Raw genomic sequence first — 21919 nt, 5'->3', positions numbered from 1 at the left:
TTTCTTCTGTTTTTGGAAATTCTGAACATTACAGAAATCTCTTTAAATCAAAGGACAGCTACTGCAGTTTAGTATGTGAATGTGTGTTGAGTTTTTTGAAACAAAGTAGTAGTAAATGATGATAACATGTCTTTACATTTCACTAAGGTAACGAATGAGTTTTTGAAGGAGGTCAATGAGTCCAGATCTTTCAGTATGACCTTAGCATCTCTCCATCTTCAAACTGCATTGACTACCTAAACAAATTAGGCATGAAAAATAGAGTTACTCTCAGATGAGTTCCAATACATCCCCGACTCATAGGCAAAGAAATGGCCGATGAGCTCGCAAGAGCTGGAGCTAAACCAGTCCCTATGGTCCGGAACCTATTTGTGGACTACCTAAGAGCGCCATTCGTCACACCCTGAGAACCCATTGTCAACAAGAAGCATTTAAACGCTGGAGCAACTCAACAGGTTTAAACCATTCCAAAGCAACCTAGAGCAGGAAAAACCTATGCATACTCACCAGGATGCTAATTGGGCACTGTCGCCTAAAAAGCACCTTAGCGTGATCGGAACCAAAAAGGAACGAACTTGCAGATTTTGCCTTGAGGCCGATCAAACGCCTCTTCATCTCCTATGCGATTGCGGCCCACTAATGCATAAGCTTAACAACATCCTTGCCCACTACACCCTGATCCTAGGTGCTTTTTGTAATATTCGCTTCAATAAGATACTGCGGTTCGTAAAGACGGCATTGCTTGACGACGAGCTATAAGTATGAGTGGCGAACACAATAGTTCAATTCTGGACACGGTGTTACTAGGACTCATTAGGACCAGACAAATAGCCACCCTCTCCAAATAAATAATCGTTAATTTATTGAAATATGAATTATAAAAAATCATGCAAAAATCTTGTGTATATGACAAAAAAGTGTAGTAATAAATATGAAAGTGAAAACTATGAAATTAAATAGGAAAATTACAAAATGGACACTTTGCATGCAGAAGGAAAATGAAATATTGAATGAAATCTTAGGCAAAACGAATTAAGAATTAAGTATAAAATATTGACATAAGTATTTGCCTTGCCTCTGCTTCCACCCTAATCCAATGACAAATACATAATATTTTCCAGGTCAAATAAGCGAAACTCACATTTTACTTATAATTACGATGAGTATATTTGTACTAACAAAAGTCTAAAAATATTAAAAAAAACATAACGTGCAGGAGTTCACATGCAATATTAATATATAATAATAATTGATATAAGTGAAATAGTGTAGACATAATATGCTGGATAATATTTAATATTATATGTCGTATTAATTAGTATGTAAGGTTTATACGATAGGTCATATTACATAATATATTGGAATCTTGGATGGTCCTAGTGCTGCCAACTTTTTATATTTTCTTATTATTTTAGATATTTATTTGTTACTTAATATAACTTTTATGAATTTTGTATATAAACGCGTTAATATCTAAATGAAAATCATTTAGATATTAACAAAAAACAGTTGACAGCTGTTTAACAGCATAGATACTTAATTCTAGAAGCAGTTATCCCAGGTACTTGGACTGTACACCTGTATGGTCCTTCGAGCCGGATATAATTTAATTAGAGATAGCTACTTTCTCAATAATAAGTTATTTCGAGAAAAGATAACTATTTTATATTCACGTTGGCAACACTAATAGATATTTTTATGGATCATCAAAATCAAACATAAAGTAGGAAAATCGTAAACAACGTAGTACGTGTTAAAGGTTGCAAAAATCTAGACAAGCGAATATCAAAATTTCTCTATTGACTATGGTCTACATCCTCTCTACTCTTTACCTCCTCTCCCACTCACCACATCACGTCTTTCCCAAAGCTGTTCAATTAAAAATGGAAAAAATCGCCGATTATCATAAGAATAAAATCAGACAGTATAAATATTCTAAGGATGAACATGTAGACGATACTTTGCATAAAAAACAATCATTATCAGGACAATAAGAATATTCAATTCAATCAGCGCAACTAAATATTTATTAACTATTCACATGAAAAAATCGATCAGAAAATATTTTAATATTGTTAATTTTATCAGTTAACCACAAATGAACGTACGAAGACGTGTTATAAATTTATCCTGTAATGTGCTGTTATGCATAATATCGACTTTGTGTAAAATTTGGGGTCATCGTGCAAAGCGATCTTACAATTTTACTCAATTTGACCGTGGAATGAGGTAGAAGATGATTTTATATGTAATACATGCAAACATTGAGAGGAGATTCTGAAAGAAATTACACTATTCAACTTTATCTTAAATGGAAACAGTTGGGGTGAATAAACTATAGGTAATTAAAGAAACTAAGGTTATGTCAGAGTACTAGTTTATCTAAGAGATGTAAGTAAAAAATAAATAAACAGAGTATGCCTGAGTAGTAATCAAAATATACTTCAGGTCGAGTATATTTTTGGACGCCAATATCAATTATTAGGTATTTAATGTGTTGAAGTAAAAAAGAAAAATAGAATGGTTGAGATTGCTTGTTTAGTCAATCGTATAGGATAACGATGGAATTATTTAGTAGGTTTAGAGGTGGGTAATTGTCCAGGGGCAACACACGGCAAAATAAACAACGAAATATTATGTTAACTTGTAATTATTATGACGGGTACTCACGATATATATTATATATATTTTATACCGATATTTCGATCCAATTTCTGATGTCGTCAGTAGTGTGTGTCGTGAATTAGGGAATCAAAGACCAAAACGAACTAGGCGCCAAGTGGACAGATTGATGTACTATTAGTCTCGCCGCCCCCGCAGTTCCGCCGTGATCGACATCAAATATATAAAATATATATATCGTGAGTACCCGTCATAATAATTACAATGTTAAAGTTCCGCGATGATAAAACCTTAAAACATATTATGTTAACTTATTATTAATATTCTTTGACATAGAAAACTTATCAAGCCATAAACCATAATACTGGTATTAGAATAGTCAGCTTAATTTTATTTCTTGATCGGTAATATTTAAGTTTAGTTTAGTTCCAGAGGAATTGTTACCTTCTGTGTGACTGACGGAACGATGTGATCACAACTCCTGCCTTCGACTGACTTGTTTCACGGCGATAGTTCTGGATAGAAAAAACATTTTTATAATATTTAGCTTCGGTAATGATTGCCTGTTACAATTATTCACTACATTGTTCAGATGCACGCATAAAACTTTTATTTATTTACAGATAATGCGGATTGTTGTATCTACAGCTCTTAGAGTAGGTATTATTTTGATGTATTTTCATGTTATATTTGTTTTTTTGCTTTCACTTTTTACCTTGTGCATGCAAATATTATTTGGCTAATAATATGCTAAAGCCATAATACTGATCGGATGGAGCGGTTACAAGTTTTTTGCCAATTCTTCGCATTAAATCTCAACTTTTCGGAAGTATTGGTAAATATAGTAATTTATATAACTATCTGTTTACAAGAGACGGAAGATATGAAGGTGATATTGAAAGGAGAGTGACTGCGGGAAATTGTGTGAATAGAACGCTGCATGCCTTTATAAACGGTCAGACTGTGCCAATAGAAGCGCGAATGGCTGTACATAATGGAGTGCTTGTCGCCACGTTAATGTATGGAAGTGAGAGTTGGGTATGGCAGAAGAAGCATAAAAGCAGAATTAACGCAGTTGAGATGCGATCACTGCGTAGTATGTGTGGGGTAAGACTGACTGATAGAATTCCGAATGCGGTAATACGAGCGCGCTGTGGTTTGAAAAAGGATGTTGTGACAAGGACTGAAAAAGGAATGCTTAAATGGTTTGGACACGTGGAGCGAATGAGTGAAGAAAGAATGACGCATCAAATATATAAGGCAAGTGTGAGCATGTAGAACATTCGTCGATCAAATTGGGGACGTTTTGAGAAAAGGAGAGGTCCGAAGCACCCGCAACCGGCGAGCATGTATGAAAAGAGTAATATATGTAGAGGAAGCGCGTGAGGTTTATAAGGATAGAAACAAATGGCATTCTATTGTCTCTGCCTACCCCGACGGAAACAAGGCTTGAGTATGTGTGTATATAACTATATAAATTACTATATAGCATATTAGATAAGCTTTGTTATTTGAGACGTTTGGTTTAAGTGTAAATTAAAAGTCTAAAATAGGAGTGAACATCTATTTATAGCAACAACAACCCTTCGGATAAAGCTTCGCAGAGATCTGTAATTAATGTGTAAAGCAATCCGTTTCAGATATGACATCGATGTTGTGAAGTATTACAGAGAACACATACAAGAATTCCACCTTCGCACGACACGCCACAAGTTAGGATATCATCCTCACCATCTGGATGTGTGGTTTTCTAGGAGCTTTCTTCCTCGTACTACTAATTTGTGGAATGGGCTTCCTTGTGCGGTGTTTCCGGGGCGATACGACATGGGTACCTTCTAAAAAAGCGCGTAAACCTTCCTTAAAGGCCAGCAACGCTCTTGTGATTCCTCTGGTGTTGCAAGAGAATGTGGGCGGCGGTGATCACTTAACACCAGGTGACCCGTACGCTCGTTTGTCCTCCTATTCCAAAAAAAAATGAGCTAAAAGACGTATCTTAACTTTGTTGCTAGTCGCTAGGAAGAGGGAATGCCACCCTTTAATGGGTGTATTCGTCGCATCAAGGTCAATGGAATAATCTGGCTCTTCGTTTTATTATACAAGCGTAGCGTTATTGTGTATTTTGTTATTTTATGAGCAAAGGTTTATGGAGCATAAATTTTTTATTAATTTTTTTTGAAGATTAGACAATTAGATGTTGGTTTTAATGTGAATAAAAACCTTACAGACAGCGTTGTCGTTCGCCATTAGTTAAAACTAAGATATCTAAAATCGTCGGCACATTGCCGTGGTATTTTCAAATGGAACAGAAAACCGTGTGTGCTTTGGACTACACGACATAAGTGATAACTTCAAAGTGATGTTAATAATCCGCAATATAATTAATAAATTTAAATGTTTTATATAAAAATCTGTAGTAAATCCTACTACTCCACAGCTGAAAAACTAAGTGATCGGACAGTCTGGGCCTAGATTATGATTATTTTATAGGAATAACAATGACAATACAATATTGTATATTTTATTAAAAAGAGCTCAAAAAAGAATGCTGGGAGAGTTTCTTGCGCCACTTCTTCTCTCTCAGAGTGCCATTTTTTTCTGAAGCGGTGGTAGTGTTAGCATTAACATCAAAAGAATTCTAAAGGAATCAATTTTGAGAAAAATAAATGCCTTTATGGCTTTTTTGCTTTTATTCAGATATGCGCGGTACAGTTCTGGCATCATGTACAAGAAGCCTTCATATTATTGAAAATGATTATATATATAAGATAGTTATACCTGCATTTGTGAAACTTGGGAGGTGACAGAAGTTCTCGGTTCGGAGCCGCCCCAGTGCCGCCGGCGCTCACTGTTTATTGATGTGTTGGTGCAGCGACGCTCACTAAAAAACAAAACATAAATGGTGTCAAATAAGGAAGACAAAACCTGCGCCAATTCTTTAATATTTAAATGCAGAGGTGAGATGCATGGTATGATGAGGATGAACAACACATTTATCAGAAGATTTTCAACCGATTTCCGTGAATCTTACCGTGTATATCGGCTAGGGTGGAGAATCGGACATCTATTTTTCATCCCCCTAAATGTTAAGGGTGGTCCCCCTGATGGTCCACCTCTTAATTTATTTTTCATTGAATAAATAGGTTTACAAAGTAATATTGTACAATTAAACTTATTATTTAATAGCCTGAGGGCGGTCGCTCCATTCCCAATCTGTCGTATCATTAAGAAAGTCATTTATGTTATAGTAACGTTTACCACACAAACATTTTTTAACAATTGTTTTGAATAACGTTATACTTTTGTTTTGAGCATTTTCTGGGATCTTGTTGTAAAAGCATATACATCGCCCCACAAAAGAGTTACTCGTACTAACTCTACTTAGCCGAGTAGCAGGCATTATAAGTTTATGTCTGTTCCTGGTGTTAACATGTATCCTTATCAAATCCTGATATAGTTCGTTTCCTTAATTCTAATATAAATTCAGTCTATACTACCTACATGCATATTAAATATGTTCTTAACGTTGAGCCATTGAATGGTGGCCATACTGTGATTTGATACGGGTCGCATCCTGGTACTACAAAAGTCGTTGTATAACTTATTCCCATGCTTATTCTTTATGATAATAAGGGTCGAGACGAGCATAACGTTCAGCTGATGGTAAGAATTGATGCGCCTTGAAATTCTAAGTACTATTGCGCCAGACATAAGATGTTAAGTCTCATTTGCCCAGTAATTTCACTAGCTACGGTGCCCTTCAGACCGAAACACAATAATGTTTGCACGTTGCTGTTTCACGGCAGAAATAGGCACCGTTGTGGAACCCATAATCTAGCCGGCATCCTGAAACGTACCTGATAGATCTCCGTGCAGCCGTATCGGAAGCCCTGCGTGGCTCGGGCGGATGTCGACCGGCGTTGTTTCCTCGAGTGCCCTCCGACCTTCTCCGCAGCTCTGCCGCACTGCATCCGCCTCCACTGCTGGGCTGTAGCCGACGAGGACTCTCCGACATCGTGCGCACACGTTGGATATGAGATATACTTACCTACGAAAATGGAAACAATGTTTTAAAAGCGAGAATGAAAGAGACTTGTTGCAAATGCCCTATCCCAAAACAAGTCAATATTTACATCTGATTTCTGAAATGTGCACGTACATTTCTGTTTTCAATTTCTGACGGATGTAATGGATTCATCCTGATTTTGAGATTACTTATCCCAAGCTCAAGAGAGTCAAAGAAAATGTTTCCATTATAGTCGATCACAATACTTATATGATTTTATATATTATATTTTTTTGTAACAATAAAGGACGAGACGAGCAGGACGTTCAGGTGATGGTTATTGATACGCTCTGCCCATTACAGAGACTTGAGATATAAGACGTTAAGTCTTATTTGCCCAGTAATTTCACTAGCTACGGCGCCCTTCAGACCGAAACAATAATGCTTACACATTACTGCTTCACGGCAGAAATAAGTGCCGTTGTGGTACCCATAATCTAGACGGCATCTGACAGGCAAATGGTTGAAATAAATATTAAAAAGGAACCCCTTTTTTAATTCGTAAAATGGTGCAAACCGCTGTGCGATAGCGACACTAACCTCAGAAAATCTCTGTGATATTTTGAAATGTTCATTTCGCTTGGGTTTGTGTTTCTCTTGTTCCTCCTCTTTATATTTAATATCCTCGTCACTTTGATCCACCAGCTCTATACTCTCATCTTTCATGAGAGCAGCAGCCCTGTCATTATCTTTTATCCTTGTTGGTGAATCTTTGGTTGACGTCACCGTGTGTTCGGGGCTCACATGTTTTGGACTGCCGACTAGTGTCACCGAACTTATAGCTCCAGGAGATGATGGTGATGTACCTGCAAGTTACCATAGATGAAGGAGATATGCGAAGTTCTAATTTCACTGCGTGAACGTCACGATCTTTAACTTTAAACAAATTTAATACTTACTATTAGCGATAACAAAACATAAATTTGTGAATTTATACTTTTTTATTTGTTAACGATAAAAATCAGTCTAAGTTAAAGAAAAATAATAAAAAAACCTACTTAATTTACAAACAGTTTACTTTTTATTTATTTATTATTATGATACACTATTGATCTTACACTAAGCATAAATAATTACTATTCAAATTATAAACAATTAAATATTATAAATAACTAATAAAAGTTATTCATAATTTATAACTATGGTTCGAAGTGTAACATCTATTAAAGTGTCATTCATCATCATTCACAAGACAGAAACAGCAACACGTTAGTAAAAAAAACATATTGAATATTAAATAAAAAAAAAGATTAAGGTAGTTTATGACACCAGTTTTTTTAGTTCACTTATAAACTTTGACCCTTTATTATATCGGAAGATATCGATAGTGCTATTATTAGCTTGCAGTTTCTTATATGATCGTTTCATTCTGTTGAGGGGCGAATTTAAACCTAGGTTCGTTCTACTGTGTGAAAGATAGAAGGAGTTAGGATTGAATTAATGAAACAGTAAAATTCGTAAACGAACCAGGATGGTTTATAGTGCTGATGTGATGGCTGAAATAAATGTTCGCGGGACGTATTTTAGATAGACCAATGAGGTCAATAACCTAATGAGAGTGGATGTGGTAAATCTATATCATTCAATCGTGAACTGTGAACTACACTACTGTAGGGAAACTATAGATCAAATAACTTTTTCACTTGAATCAGTTCAAAATTAAATTTAGCACCCTATACTTATAGAGAGTCAGATTTTACTATCTATCCGAAAATTTATACATTTTAAAGCCAGGGGGCTATCGTACCCTTTCTAAGGTGTGGTATCATTTACAAACTCACTAATTTAGTTGTAATATTCCTGTCTAAATATTTTAACAATCATTTTGAATTTAGGATGTACGTTACACTGACCGGGACTACAAGATTATCAGTCCTAAAAGTATTTCAATAAAAATCACCCTATTTGCTAATTAGTTTATCTAGTGCGTAACGAACTTAGTACCTGTTGCTCCGCGATAATGACTTATAGAATTATTGTTGTAACTATTATAGGAGAGTTTGTAAAATTTTACTATCGTATAATCCTCGCTTGTTTTGTTTTTATTTTTAAATAATGATTATAGATAACGTAAATTTAAAGCCGTCTTGCTGTTGACACTCCTTCTAAAACCTTACGATAGTAATTGTCTCAGTTACTAAAGCACACTGAAATAATAATTTACTTAATGCGTTTATACGTTTGCTACGTGTCGATCGCTACGTTTCCCTTCCGAAATTGGCAAGTGGCCCATTTTTCGGATAGACGAAAACCAGGAATAGTGTGCCGTCGGCACACTATTCCCTCAACAAATTCTGACCCTTATTCTGACTATTATATGGTTTATTTTACATAGTCTTATAGCTTGTTCCAATAGCTTTCAGATTTTTTATTTATTTATTCAATGAACAAAATTATCTTAATATATGTAATAACAAAGATATACTCGCAAAACCTCTAAGGTTATTGTGCGAGCGGTAAGTTCGCATTACAATGATTATTTTATTTACATAAGACTTAATATAACATATAGTAGTAATATTTAAAATATACATCATAGGTATTCCTGGTTATTAGCGTCTAATTCTCTTTCTTCTCTGATTAGTATTTTTTTAGTTTTACTTTGAAATTTTTCTTTTGCAGATATATATCTATTAGATCATCAGGTAATGTATTTAATATCCTAGGTAATACATAGTTACAGGTTCTTTTACTATATACATTGTTATATTTAGGTAGACAAAACCTATTAAGGTAGGCTAGTTTCCTCGTATTTTGTTTTCTTTCAAATTTCTTAAGAATTACAATATGTGTTATTATATTATACAACTATAAAATAAAGCATTCTGCAACTAACAAGAGCGAATCTTATTTTAGAGTATATCGACATGATATTACAACAGGAAAATAGTTCTTGGTGGTTATTAGTAAATTTATATTTAACATGATTAGGTACAATGGTTTTAAGTAATCTTATTTGTAAGTTATGTATTTTTTCTAAATTTGTTTTATACGTTCTGCCATAACAGCACAACCCGTATCCAACAACAGAGACAGCCAGAGCAAGATATAGTAGTCTCAAGCTTTGTAGTTCATTTTGTATATAAGAATTGATAATCTAGAAAGTATTGACCTTAGTTTATTACATACAAATTCTATATGAGGACCCCACGTAAAGTTATCGTCTATAATTAGCCTAAGGTACATATTATGTTCTTTCACTACGTCCAGTGGTGTACAGTTTGTGCTGTTATGAATTGTATTATTGTGTTGACAGTCGTGACAGTGGGCTAATATCAAAGGTTTATATAAAGACTAGCTGACACGACAGACGTTGTTCTGTAGATAATAAGAAAAAAAACTGTTTTATAGCAGTTTGCCAATAACATTTCAACACATCAAGAATTATTTCGTAAAAAATGCTCACTGTTGTTATAATGAAATTGTTTCACAGTGGAACTGTCAAACCGTGCGTCACCAAATTCTCTCATAGAAAATATGTCCATACAAAACAAATATTGAAAAAAATAATAATAATAATAATGGGTCCCAAATCAAAATAAAAACTATCCTATCTCTCAAGTTGGACTAAACTGCACTCCATGAAGTAATCTCCATTTAAATCCATTTATTAGTTTAGGAGACCATCGCGGACAAACAACGTGTCACGTAATTTATAATTATATTAAGATTTGTTATGAGGGGTTTCTATGTACATTAACGCGTTAATGGCTAAACCAACATCGTGAGACCATTGACACATAGCGTCGAAGTCTTCTATCTGCTATTTTAATATCAGTGTCGGCCACAAATATACACGTGTCATCAGCAAACTGGTATACGGAACCGTGTTTGAATAACCTGCACATATTGTTTACGTATATAAGGTATTCGTTCGTTGCGATTATCGAGCCCTGAGCAGTTCCTCGATCAGTTACAATATTGTTACTGTAGTCGTCTCCAATCTTAACTCTTGTATTTCTATATGTGTGGTATTTTTTTAATAACTCTAGCAAGGGGCCTCGAATACCAGTCTGCTCAAATATTTTATATAAGACATCGTGTTGTAGCATATCAAATGCCTTGAAGTCAATGAAAATAACGAGCACATGAAGTTTATTATTCAAATGGTCATTAATTTCATTTGCAAATTGGCACAATAATGAAACAGTCACTCAAATCATCCTATTTTTTTTGCAATCTAATAATAAACGTAAAATAAAACGCGTTGACAGAACGCTGATCACACGCCGATCTGAGGCATACCGCGGCGCGGGGGTATTTGCCGATTTCTGGATGGTTAAATAACGCCACACGTTTATCTGTGCCCTTATTTCCCTTGCCATTTTTCTTTAATAGAAGACAATTCTTATGCTAATGAGCATCTTATTACTTATTTATTTACATGCGGCCACTGAGTATACAAGTAGAACGTTCTAGCTCATTCATTGCCCATCGTTAATTATATCAGGTCGAAACACTTAAGAAATTATTTTTAAATTAGGTTACATTACGTAACTTTATAAGATTTAGTTTTTACACCACGTTACTTTTACTTTCCTACCATTAAAAAGTTTTGCTTTAATTTTATATCAAAATATTTTTCGTGACGTCACAAAATGACCCAACGGAAGACCAGCGTTGGTTTTCAATTCATGCAGTCAGCAAACATGCTGAATTGGGACCATTTTTTTGAATCGTAATATACATTGCTATGCAGACGACAGCACTGGTGATGCCGTATACACGGGCCATGCAGTGTATGTGCCATGCATACTTGTGTCTTCTATCGAGTCCTCTCTCGAGAAGGTCGCGGAATGGGGTTAATTGAACCTTGTCCAATTTAACCCCCAGAAGACTCAAGTTTGCGCGTTTACCACTAAAAAAACCCCATAAGTCGTATCACCGCTCTTCGATAACACTTCCCTTAAAGCCTCGCCTAGTATCGGAATACTGGGTCTTGAAATCTCGAGCGATTGCCAATTCCGTGGCCATCTGGAGGGCAAAGCCAAATTGGCTTCGAAGAAGCTGGGCGTCATCAATAGATCACGGCAATACTTCAAGCCGGCCCATATTCTAGCGCTCTACAAAGCGCAGGTCCGGCCACACATGGAGTATTGCTGTCAACTCTGGTCTGGCGTACCCCAGTATCAGCTCGATCCATTTGACCGCGTGCAACGCAGATCAGCTCGAATTGTCGGGGACCTAGTGCTCTGTGAAAGGCTGGATCACTTGGCGTTGTGTAGAGACGTCGCTTCATTGTGTGTCTTCTACCGCATTTATCACGGGGAGTGTTCCGAAGAGCTGTTCAACCTGATTCCAGCCGCCGAATTCCACCTTCGCACGACACGCCAATTAGGATATCATCCCCACCATCTGGATGTGTGGCGGTCCTCCACATTTCGGTTTTCAAGGAGCTTTCTTCCACGTACTACAAAGCTGTGGAATGAGCTTCCTTGTGCTTTGTTTCCGGGACGATACGACATGGGTACCTTCAAAAAAAGCGCGTACACCTTCCTTAAAGGCCGGCAACGCTCTTGTGATTCCTCTGGTGTTGCAAGAGAATGTGGGCGGCGGTGATCACTCAACACCAGGTGACCCGTACGCTCGTTTGTCCTCCTATTCCATAAAAAAAAATCTTTTGTATTTGTACAAAACTACTTCTACGTTTCAAAATAAAAAAAAAATCTTTTTAATAGCTTGCTTAGTGGGCTAACCTGTGGCTGTTGTAGCGGTGCCTTTGAGAGTTTCATTGCTGGAGGACGTCGCCATTATCTTCGGTATGGTTAGATGACTGTTGTCCTCCTCAGTCTGAACGAAAACAACTCTCATAAAAATATGTACCGAACCTTTTAGTATTAGTATTATTACTAGTACCCTTTAATAATAATAAGTTTGTAAGGATAATGTTATGTGTAATGTGGTGGTACTTATTAAATAAATAAATAGACATTTACTCTTAGATTAAGGATTGGTCCCAACCTAAGAACAATAGCTTTTTATTGCGGCAACTATTAGATGCTTATGTACGTGGCACCTTGACACTCAATGGCACAATGCCATCTTTCAAATGTTGTAACATACACTTCGTGTTATTTTACATTGAAATTAATAAAATACAAAATACTTAATGATGATATGTGATCCCAGTGTTTTGATTATTTCTTGCAGTAATATTTTCACAAAGTTTAACTACGCTACCCCGCATTTGAGTTTCAATTATTAGCAAAGTTTAACAGAACATGTGGCACGTCAATGTCACACATTGTTCGAGACTGGCTCTAGTACGCTCATTTAGTTGGAGCGCAGTGGAGACCAATCCTTAATCTAAGCATCTACTATTATTCCTTGATCGGATTTGAGGTATATAGAGTGAACATGAAATGACTTACGGCCGTATCCAATATACTATCTACTTATAGAGATAAATTACTACCTTCAACTGTCAGTAATTAGCTGTCAATAATCTGTAGCTGTCCTAATATACCCAATTAGTCATTTTTATCGCCTTATATTGGGACGCGTGAATTGCAATTTCTATACAAATTTCTAGCGCTGGTAAGCTATACGTCGTCCCATTGACAGACAGCGTGTACGGATAAGGTGAGTTACCGTCGATAAATTTATTGGGACAGAAAAGTCAACGATAGTTACAAATTTTTATCTCAAGTTCTCTGAATATTGGGAACGTCCGTTAGTCACAGGGAATTATATCGGTGTTGAACCTGTTTCAGACATTACATTACATTAAAAAAGAAAATGTTTCGAGTTTTCTTAAGTGTTAATTCCGCCCAATTTCAAGAGCTCTTGAGTCTCGTGCCAGAGTTTGGCGATTCAACATCTCCTGAGGATGCCACGCTTACAGGCGAAACACGTGTCGAATTGTTTAGAGACAAATATTGGCGGAATTGACACTAAAGATAACTCAAACCATTTGCATTATTATGGATTTCCACAAAGTAACGCCCACTTTAACGATTTTATTTTATTACAAACACATCAATGTGTAATTGAGGTAAGAATATATTTTTTTCAACAATAAATTAAACATACACTGAAAATATCTTTTGATGTAGTGGAAGTTATGAAGACCCCACATGTAATCAAGCGTAAGTATTTAAAAGAATAGAGTCAAACCTTGCCAACGGCTGAGGGGCGTCTTGATGGTGCCATTAAGTACGGCGAGAGCTTATCATCGTCTTCACCTAATAAAACATGTTTTTGGATTAAATGACAGTTGAATCTTAATTTAATTAGGCACATTTGATTTAATAAATAAAACAAATCTTATAACTATATTTACAATACTACGACCACATAAAATTAAAACTATCATCACGTGGAAGCGTACCAAGAATACTGGCAGCATTACCGCGTTGGATAGCAAGGCTGATCCGTTGAGCGAAATAGCTGCCAGCGCTTGGGTTTCCAGTAGCCTTATTGAGGCGCGAAGATACTATTTTCAACATTCTCCGCGCCTCTGGGCCCCCCCGTTTGGTGTCTCGACACCAAGATGCATGACTCACTGAGGCATTAGGCTGATAAATTATCTAAACTAATGTGTATTCTGTTGTTACCCCTTATAACACGAATGAGATCCCTTCAAAATACAACAGTTCTACATGTATACCAAAATTATTCAACACTTTCAACCTTAAAATCTTTATATATTACGTATTTATGCCACAACTATGATTGCATTCTTACTTTTTCCTCGTGTAGTTCGCCAGAATCTGGTCTGCCAATCTCTTTCGCTGTACTCAGAACCGTAACCTAGAATAAAATTACAAATAAGCCACTCACGTTTCAGCGTTTTTAGGAATTAAAAAAAAAAATTTGGATCTGTGACTAGGTTACAACAAAGCTTGCACGTGATTACCCTACGTGAAACGCTAGATCAAGATTATAATGAATTAGCGAACGTTTGTAAAAGGGTAGGAGCATGCGAGTGTTAATAGCCTGCTGTACAAGAGATATTTTATAATTAAATGCACCTTATATCATATCCCTGGGAAATCGAAACAGAACCAAAGATCGTGGGAGATGATTGCGAAACTGATGTGGCAGTGGGTAGGGCACAGAGTGTTAATAGTAGGCAGTAAAGTCCTCGAATGGCGACCACGTACCAGAAGACGCAGTGGTGGTAGACTCCCTACAAGATGGACCGACGATCTGGTCAATATCACCGAAATAAGTTGGATGAAGGAAGCGCAAGACCGATCGACGTGGAAATCTTTGGGGAGGCCCAAAAGTTTTGTCCAGCAGTGGACGTCTTCCGGCTGATGTTAATGATGATATCATAATTAGTTACATAAATAGCTACAGCTCATACCAGACACAGTGCTGGCAGCACTGGTCTTCCTGGTGGCATCAGGCGGCGGCAACAGCTCCAGCTCCTGCTGTGACTGCTCGTAGAACACTTGCTTCAGAGCCTCCAGCACCGTGACGCCATCAGTGAACACGCGATAGGTTAGCAGGAACGTGTTTAAGAAATCAACTGACAGGAACCGGAGATCTGTAAAAGTATATATTTGGACTTGGATGTCAAAGTATATATTTGGATTTTTCTTTCGTTTAAGCAAAGCATTTTAATGCAATTCGATGATTATGGAAAAGGAGGGCAAAAGAGCGTACGGGTCACCTGGTGTTAAGTGATCACCGCCACCCACATTCTCTTGCAACACCAGAGGAATCACGAGAGTGTTGCCGGACTTTAAGGAAGGTGTACACGCTTTTTTTGAAGGTACCCATGTCGTATCGTCCGGATAAACTGCACAAAGAAATTAATTCCACAGCTTTGTAGTACGTGGAAGAAAGCTCCTCCTTGCGTAGGTGGAATTTGGCGGCAGGAATCAGGTGAAACAACTCATCGGAACACTCACCTTGATAAATGCGCTAAATTATTGTAATATCACTCCTACAAGTAGACATTGACTTGTATATAAACGGTGGTTGTTATATTTATGGGTTTTATAATATCACCATTACTTTACCAGTGAGAGGCTCCTTTGCTCAGATTGCCGGCTAGATTATGGGTACCACAACGGCACCTATTTTGCCGTGAAGCAGTAATGTGTAAGCAGTACTGTGTTTCGGTCTGAAGGGCGCCCTAACTAGTGAAATTACTGGGCAAATGAGACTTAACATCTTATGTCTCAAGGTGACGAGCGCATTTGTAGTGTCATTCAGAATTTTTGGGGTTTTTCAAGAATCCTGAGCGGCACAGAATTGTAATGGGCAGGGCATATCAATTACCATCAGCTGAACGTCCCGCTCGTCTTGTCCCTTATTTTCATTTAAAAAAAATATTATCACCATACCAGTGAGTCTCTGTAGCAAGCGCTGCGGTGTCGCGGATCTTATCTGCGGGACTTTGCACGAGTTTAAAGTCCTGCTGAAGCGTATGTCGACGTCGTCTGTGAACAGGGCTCGGTCAGATCTGCAGGCGGGGAGACTTGCTGATGCTGTGCCGCAGGAGCCACAGGCCCGCAGGAGCTCTGTCAGCGCTGCACTCTCCATGCACTGTGCCAGCTCGCTAGTCCACGCCGCCTTCTCCTCAAGAGTAGCGGCAACTGGAAGAGACATTTTAACAAGGTATATAATAGCTGGATTTTAACATTAATAATTTGAACAATTTGTTATTTTTAAAGTGATATCCGTCACTTCGAGGTGATTTTTATAAAAGATGCGGGACTCAGGAAAAAAAATACTAAAAAACAATTATTTTTGGTTGTTTAGTTAAGTTTTTTCAGATAATTGTTTAAAAGGCATAAAAGGCATAAAAGGCATTTATTTTCTCAAAATTGATTCCTTTAGAATTCTTTTTGATGTCATTTCTTATACTACTAGATACTACTACCGCTTCGGAAACAAATGGCGCTCTGAGAGAGAAGAAGCGGCGCAAGAAACTCTCCCAGTCTTCTTTTTTTTTGCGCTCTTTTCAATAAAAATATACAATATTGTACAGTTGCTATAAAATAATCACAATCTAGTCCCAGGCTGTCCGATCATTTAGATATTCAGCAGTGGAGTAATAGGATTTACGACAGAGCCATTTTTTTATAAAACATTTAAATTTATTTATAGACAATGCCAACAGTGGCTGGGACTTTATTGTAGAAGTGTATACATTTACCCTTAAAGCTATTATGTATCTTATGAAGCCTACTAGAATTAGTTACAAGCAATCCCTTATTTCTAGTGTTATAATAATGAAAATCACTATTAAGAGCAAAAAGGTGACGATTTTTGTGAGTGTTTAAATTTGAAAGAGCGATATCTCAAGTCAATGTCCTAATATTCAAATATTAGGGTTGAGCAGGTTATCAACTGTATATAAGATCCTGTAGATGAAGCCACAACCTGAGAGTTGAACAAGACATACCAAGATTTATGCTCGTGACTTCACTCGAACGGTTGGCACACTTGGATAAGCGCTCGGATTGAACAAATTACAAATTTAACTGAATTAATAATTTGAAAAAATTAATGTTATGCAAAGTAAAGGCAACGAAACGTCGAGATAAATATACATGTTAATTAATATTATTAAGTGCCAAACTAGGTCTATACAATACAGAGATTCAAATATTTTTCACCCCCTAGAGAGAACCTGTAATTGGACTAATTAAATTGTTTTTATAACTCCTATAAATATTTTTTATAATTATTATTTAATATATTTGGACCCGATGTCGGTATTCTAGCAAATTGTCAAGTAGTAGGTACATAGCTACTTCTGTAATATCTTTCTTACCTTCATATATTGTGATGCTTCCCTCATTAGTCAATTGAATTGCTAACAGCAAAAAATAGTAATAAGAAGACATTTTTGTATAATTACCCAGGTGCGCATAAATTTGTTCGCCCTTCACTTCGACGAGGATCTTAAAATCTTTCCCTTGATAATTGTCTCCTCCAGGCGAAGAACAAACAGAAGTCGTGTCTAAAATAAGATAATTTCTATGATTATATATTTTTCTTATAACTTTCATTATATTTACATAAAAGTATATAGGCGACCTAGCGGTTAGCGACCCTACCTACTAAGTTAGATGTTCGAATCCCGGTAGGTGCAAACATTTATATGATAAATATGGATGTTTGTTTCCGAGTCATGGACGTTTATATGTATGTATGTATATATTGTTGTCTTACAACCCATAGCACAGGCTATGTCTAATTTGGGGCAAGATAATTTGTGTAAAAGCGGGTCTATATAAGTACTTAGCCAGTATGACGAAGGGCAAGACATTATTATATTTATATCTGTAACAACGTCACAGATTGTGTATTTCTTTAGATGTATGAAATAATACCAACAAAAACTTTACTGCACAAAAATATTTATTGCTTGACTATTTTAACAGAAAACGATACTGGCCTGTCACTAATTGTATGAAAACTAGGTCAAAACCTTTGAATTTTTTTGAAAGGTGTCAAATACATTTCATTCAGTTTGTATTGATAACTTAATAATATTTGACAATAATAATAATTGATTGAAAATGGTATCCATATTATAATGATTATAAATAATATATTATAAGTATGGATTTAGCTCGGCGGCCATCTTGGATTGTACAAATAATCCCCAATTCCTTGTACGCTGTTCGAACGAGAATCATGGAATTGATAATTTTTGGAACGAAGTTCCTTACGGCAGGCTTGGAGGAGATAGGGATTTTGCTGCGGGACCGAACTGAAAAAAATGTGATAGTGAAATCGTAAGAAAAAGTCCGTGGAATAAAACCGTTAAATCAGACGTGCGCATGCGCGACAGTTGTAATACACAAGCGAGTAGTGTATATTTTGTAATTATTTCTATATCTACGTAATTGTATGTTGTCAAACAAATATAAAGAGACATATTTTGTTATTTTAATTTTGCTAATTTGGATTACGATTTTTTTTTATTTTACGTAATTTATTATTTCCTAAAATACTGAATATTCTAAATACTTTCCTGTACTTAAATAATAACTAACCTGAAAAATTTAAGAGAAAAATCAAGAAAACCTACATAAAATTTAACACGATTTTTTTTTTTTACAAATTGTGTCGATTCTACATTAGCCGAAGAACTTCGTTCCTACCTGGTGTCCCACGACACCACATCTTTTTTTTCCTTTTATAATGTCTTTCACTGCCATTTGTTGCATTTATTTATATACCCAACTTAAAATGTATCATGAATTTACACAACATTTCATAATGACTGATTTAGTATTTATCACGTGAAAGCGTGAAAAACAAGATCAAATCAGGGACGTCTTGAAAAAAGGCCAGGTCAAGAGTACCCTAAGCCGGAGAGCATGTATGAAATGAATAATGAAAGTGGACGAAGTGAAACAAGTATGTAAGGATCGTAGCAAGTGGAAAGAAGTGGTCTCTGCCTACCCCTACGGGAAAGAGGCGTGATTATATGTATGTATGTGTGTGAGCGGAACAAACAAACAAAATATAAGCTCACACTGTATTTATAATTGGTATTGCTTTTTTATTCAGTTATGACATTTTAGCTTCTAACACTTCATTTATGTATTAAATTGTTTTCTACTTTAAATGCGCGGTGTTATACAATTTATAGAAGGAACTCAATTTTTGAACTCGTATACTATACTTTTTTAAGCTATTTAAATAAATTATCATAATAATTATTAAAAATAATAGTCAAATAACAAATCTATATAAATGAATGTTAAAATTATTTATTTGTAAAAAATTAAAAATAATTGTCAATTTTTTTTAAATTAATACAACAATCTCAAACCTCTTTATATTTCTCTTCAACCTAAATCAAATAAGAAAATTGGGATTATTTGAATTGTAATTAGATTATTGAAATTCAAAAATGTTTTATATTACTTTGTATTAAAAATTACTTAATATTATTTTAAAAAATAATATGCTTACATGATGAAAGCCTTATAATATCTATAGTATTCATACAACCGTCATCGTCATGGTTGGAGGGGTCCTCGATCAACAGCGCATCGTGCAGTGGCAGCCTCCCTGATGGTGGAAGATGGAGACGTCCTCCAGCTGCTCGGGTGGTCAGCAGGAGATGGTTGCTGAACAGGAAGGCTTGTCTAGACTGTAACGTAGCACGACGACCCTTACCAACCACTTGCGAAAGCGTCCCTGAAAAATATTATTATTCTTTGAAAAAGCATATTCCTGCGGAGCATATACATTAATATATTGCTTTTACAAAAAAAGAAAATTGAAAAAAAATGAAAAGAAATTGCTAATCATAAAAAGACAGAAGAAGACAAGAAGAGAGAACAGATAGAAACTTCAAAAATACTTCAAACCAAGAATATAATTCTAACAATAACAAATATATGATATTTTATAATTAGAAACGTTGGTAAATTATTATGACTAGAAATTCGTCCCGATTTAAATCAAGCTGAATTAAACCATCAGATACAGAAATGAATCTATATTTTTATGTTACTACAATTTACGCATTTTTTCTATTTTTCATGAAAATAATGGACGAGACGAACAGGCCGTTCGGTTGATGATAACTGATACGCATTGCCCATTACAATGCAGTGCCACTCAGGATTCTCGAAAAACCCAAATAGTGCGTATTTGGGTTTGTCACCTTCACCACGTCACCTTGAGACAAGATGTTAAGTCTCATTAGCATAGTTAATTGACTATGGCGCCCTTCAGACCGAAACAGTAATGTTTACACATTACTGCTTCACAGGAGAATTACGCAGTGTATTATATTATAGGCCTCATCCAACGTTGGATGATGATGATTATAAATATAGGCAATATTTGTTGTTATATGCTATATATATATATATATATACATATATATAGCTTAAGCCAGAAGACAGAAGAAGAGTAGGTGTTATTATAGGCAAAAATTTATCAAAAATTTGGCAAAAATATGGCAAAAATTAAACAGTGTTCAGGTAACAAATGTAGTGTACCTTGCCGAATAAACACTTGGTTAACATCTAGCAGAATATCACATCCTTCAATTATCATCCTCTCCACAGCTAAGTTTTTACGAAGATTTTCTGTTTCGCTAACCTGTAAGGAGAACACTTATTAATTTATGTCATACTTAACCTTCTAATGCTGATAGAATACGTATTAGCCATATTTTAAGAGCAGGTGGTGCAGTGGTCATGGTGATGGTTTGCCTTGTGCTTCCCCAGGGCGTAAAATGAATAGGGAAGTCCCAGGCCCGAGGGTGTCGTAAGAGGCGCCTAAGGGCTTTTAGAAGCGGGAGAGTCACGCTGCCGTCTTATGTCTTGTCTTATGTTTGTCCTCCTCTCTCATAAAAAAGTGGTACTTTTACCAAAAGCGCAGGTCGGCGAACTCTCATATGTAGGTGTTGAAGTGAGACCATAGCTCTCTTGATGCTGAAGAGCATTATATTCCCATGACAATGTCAATATAATCACACTCCTAAGGCATCACAGATTGGCGAAAATTTAAAATTTTAACAGGCGCAAACTGTTTAATTGCTTACAATCCTCATTATTGATTACTAATCTGAATAAATGTACCTACATAAAAAAGTAACATCTATAAGAACAACTTTTATGATAGTAGTATACTAAACAAATGCATGATGCCGAGAAAAAACTTGTTTCACTGCAAAGAAAATTGGTAGTTGATAATAGCTCTGGAATGCTAACTTCGACCAACAATAAGCATTAGCAATCTACAAGTAAGACTTAAGGGTATGTGTAACAGGATAAAGTAGTGTTCATAGCTCCAAATGCTATATTTTCACCACAAAACTTGTCTAAAAACACCTTGTTTGCGTGTTTTCTGTTTACCCTTCGCCTTAAGGTAAGTACGTGTAGTTTATGTATTACTGTTCTTAAAATAATTATATACAATTTTAAAAAGTATTTATTCGGTTGAAAAATACAACGACGAAACATGTATAAAATTTTACGAGCTTTTATTAATATTGCGGTTCAAACGTCCGTTATGTACTAGTTAAACTAAGCCTAAACAGACAGTTATAGGGTTGACTTTTGTAGAAAAAAAATTTAGTTTAGAACATATTTCTTTATTATGTACATAAATATATAATATTAGCCATATTCTTACAAATTTGATCAAAGGCATCAGTATAAGTCCACCTATACAGGGATTCGTGAGACACTGAAGAGTACTCGGTACTCGATTTTCTTTCTAATTTTGTAATAAATAAGGTAATTTATTTTTAAACAAATTTCTGTATTATTTAATGAATAGTGAAAACTGCTG

At 35.7% G+C, this 21919-nt stretch overlaps 2 protein-coding genes across 2 annotated transcripts in view; both read right to left on the bottom strand.

The window, feature by feature from the left end:
- Positions 1-6639, bottom strand: part of LOC126965290 (ras-specific guanine nucleotide-releasing factor 1-like) — a 49652-nt gene extending 43013 nt beyond the window's left edge. Inside the window, exons 1-3 of the mRNA XM_050808807.1 lie at positions 6477-6639; positions 5398-5500; positions 3067-3137 (exon numbers count right to left, since the gene is read on the bottom strand). Coding sequence (XP_050664764.1) covers positions 3067-3137; positions 5398-5500; positions 6477-6634 — 332 coding nt within the window. The 5' untranslated portion in view covers positions 6635-6639. The remainder of the gene's footprint in view (positions 1-3066; positions 3138-5397; positions 5501-6476) is intronic.
- Positions 6640-6748: 109 nt separating this feature from the next.
- The window catches only part of LOC126965504 (ras-specific guanine nucleotide-releasing factor 1-like), a 55201-nt gene continuing 40030 nt past the window's right edge, over positions 6749-21919 (bottom strand). Inside the window, exons 13-22 of the mRNA XM_050809137.1 lie at positions 20620-20722; positions 19619-19807; positions 17508-17609; positions 15985-16236; positions 14997-15179; positions 14372-14437; positions 13802-13869; positions 12382-12475; positions 7266-7491; positions 6749-6761 (exon numbers count right to left, since the gene is read on the bottom strand). Coding sequence (XP_050665094.1) covers positions 6749-6761; positions 7266-7491; positions 12382-12475; positions 13802-13869; positions 14372-14437; positions 14997-15179; positions 15985-16236; positions 17508-17609; positions 19619-19807; positions 20620-20722 — 1296 coding nt within the window. The remainder of the gene's footprint in view (positions 6762-7265; positions 7492-12381; positions 12476-13801; positions 13870-14371; positions 14438-14996; positions 15180-15984; positions 16237-17507; positions 17610-19618; positions 19808-20619; positions 20723-21919) is intronic.

The sequence above is a fragment of the Leptidea sinapis genome, chromosome 7, assembly GCF_905404315.1.
Source record: "Leptidea sinapis chromosome 7, ilLepSina1.1, whole genome shotgun sequence".
Taxonomy (NCBI): domain Eukaryota; kingdom Metazoa; phylum Arthropoda; class Insecta; order Lepidoptera; family Pieridae; genus Leptidea; species Leptidea sinapis.
Note: the sequence above shows the minus strand (reverse complement) of the source record. Positions and strands in the feature narration are given on the sequence as shown.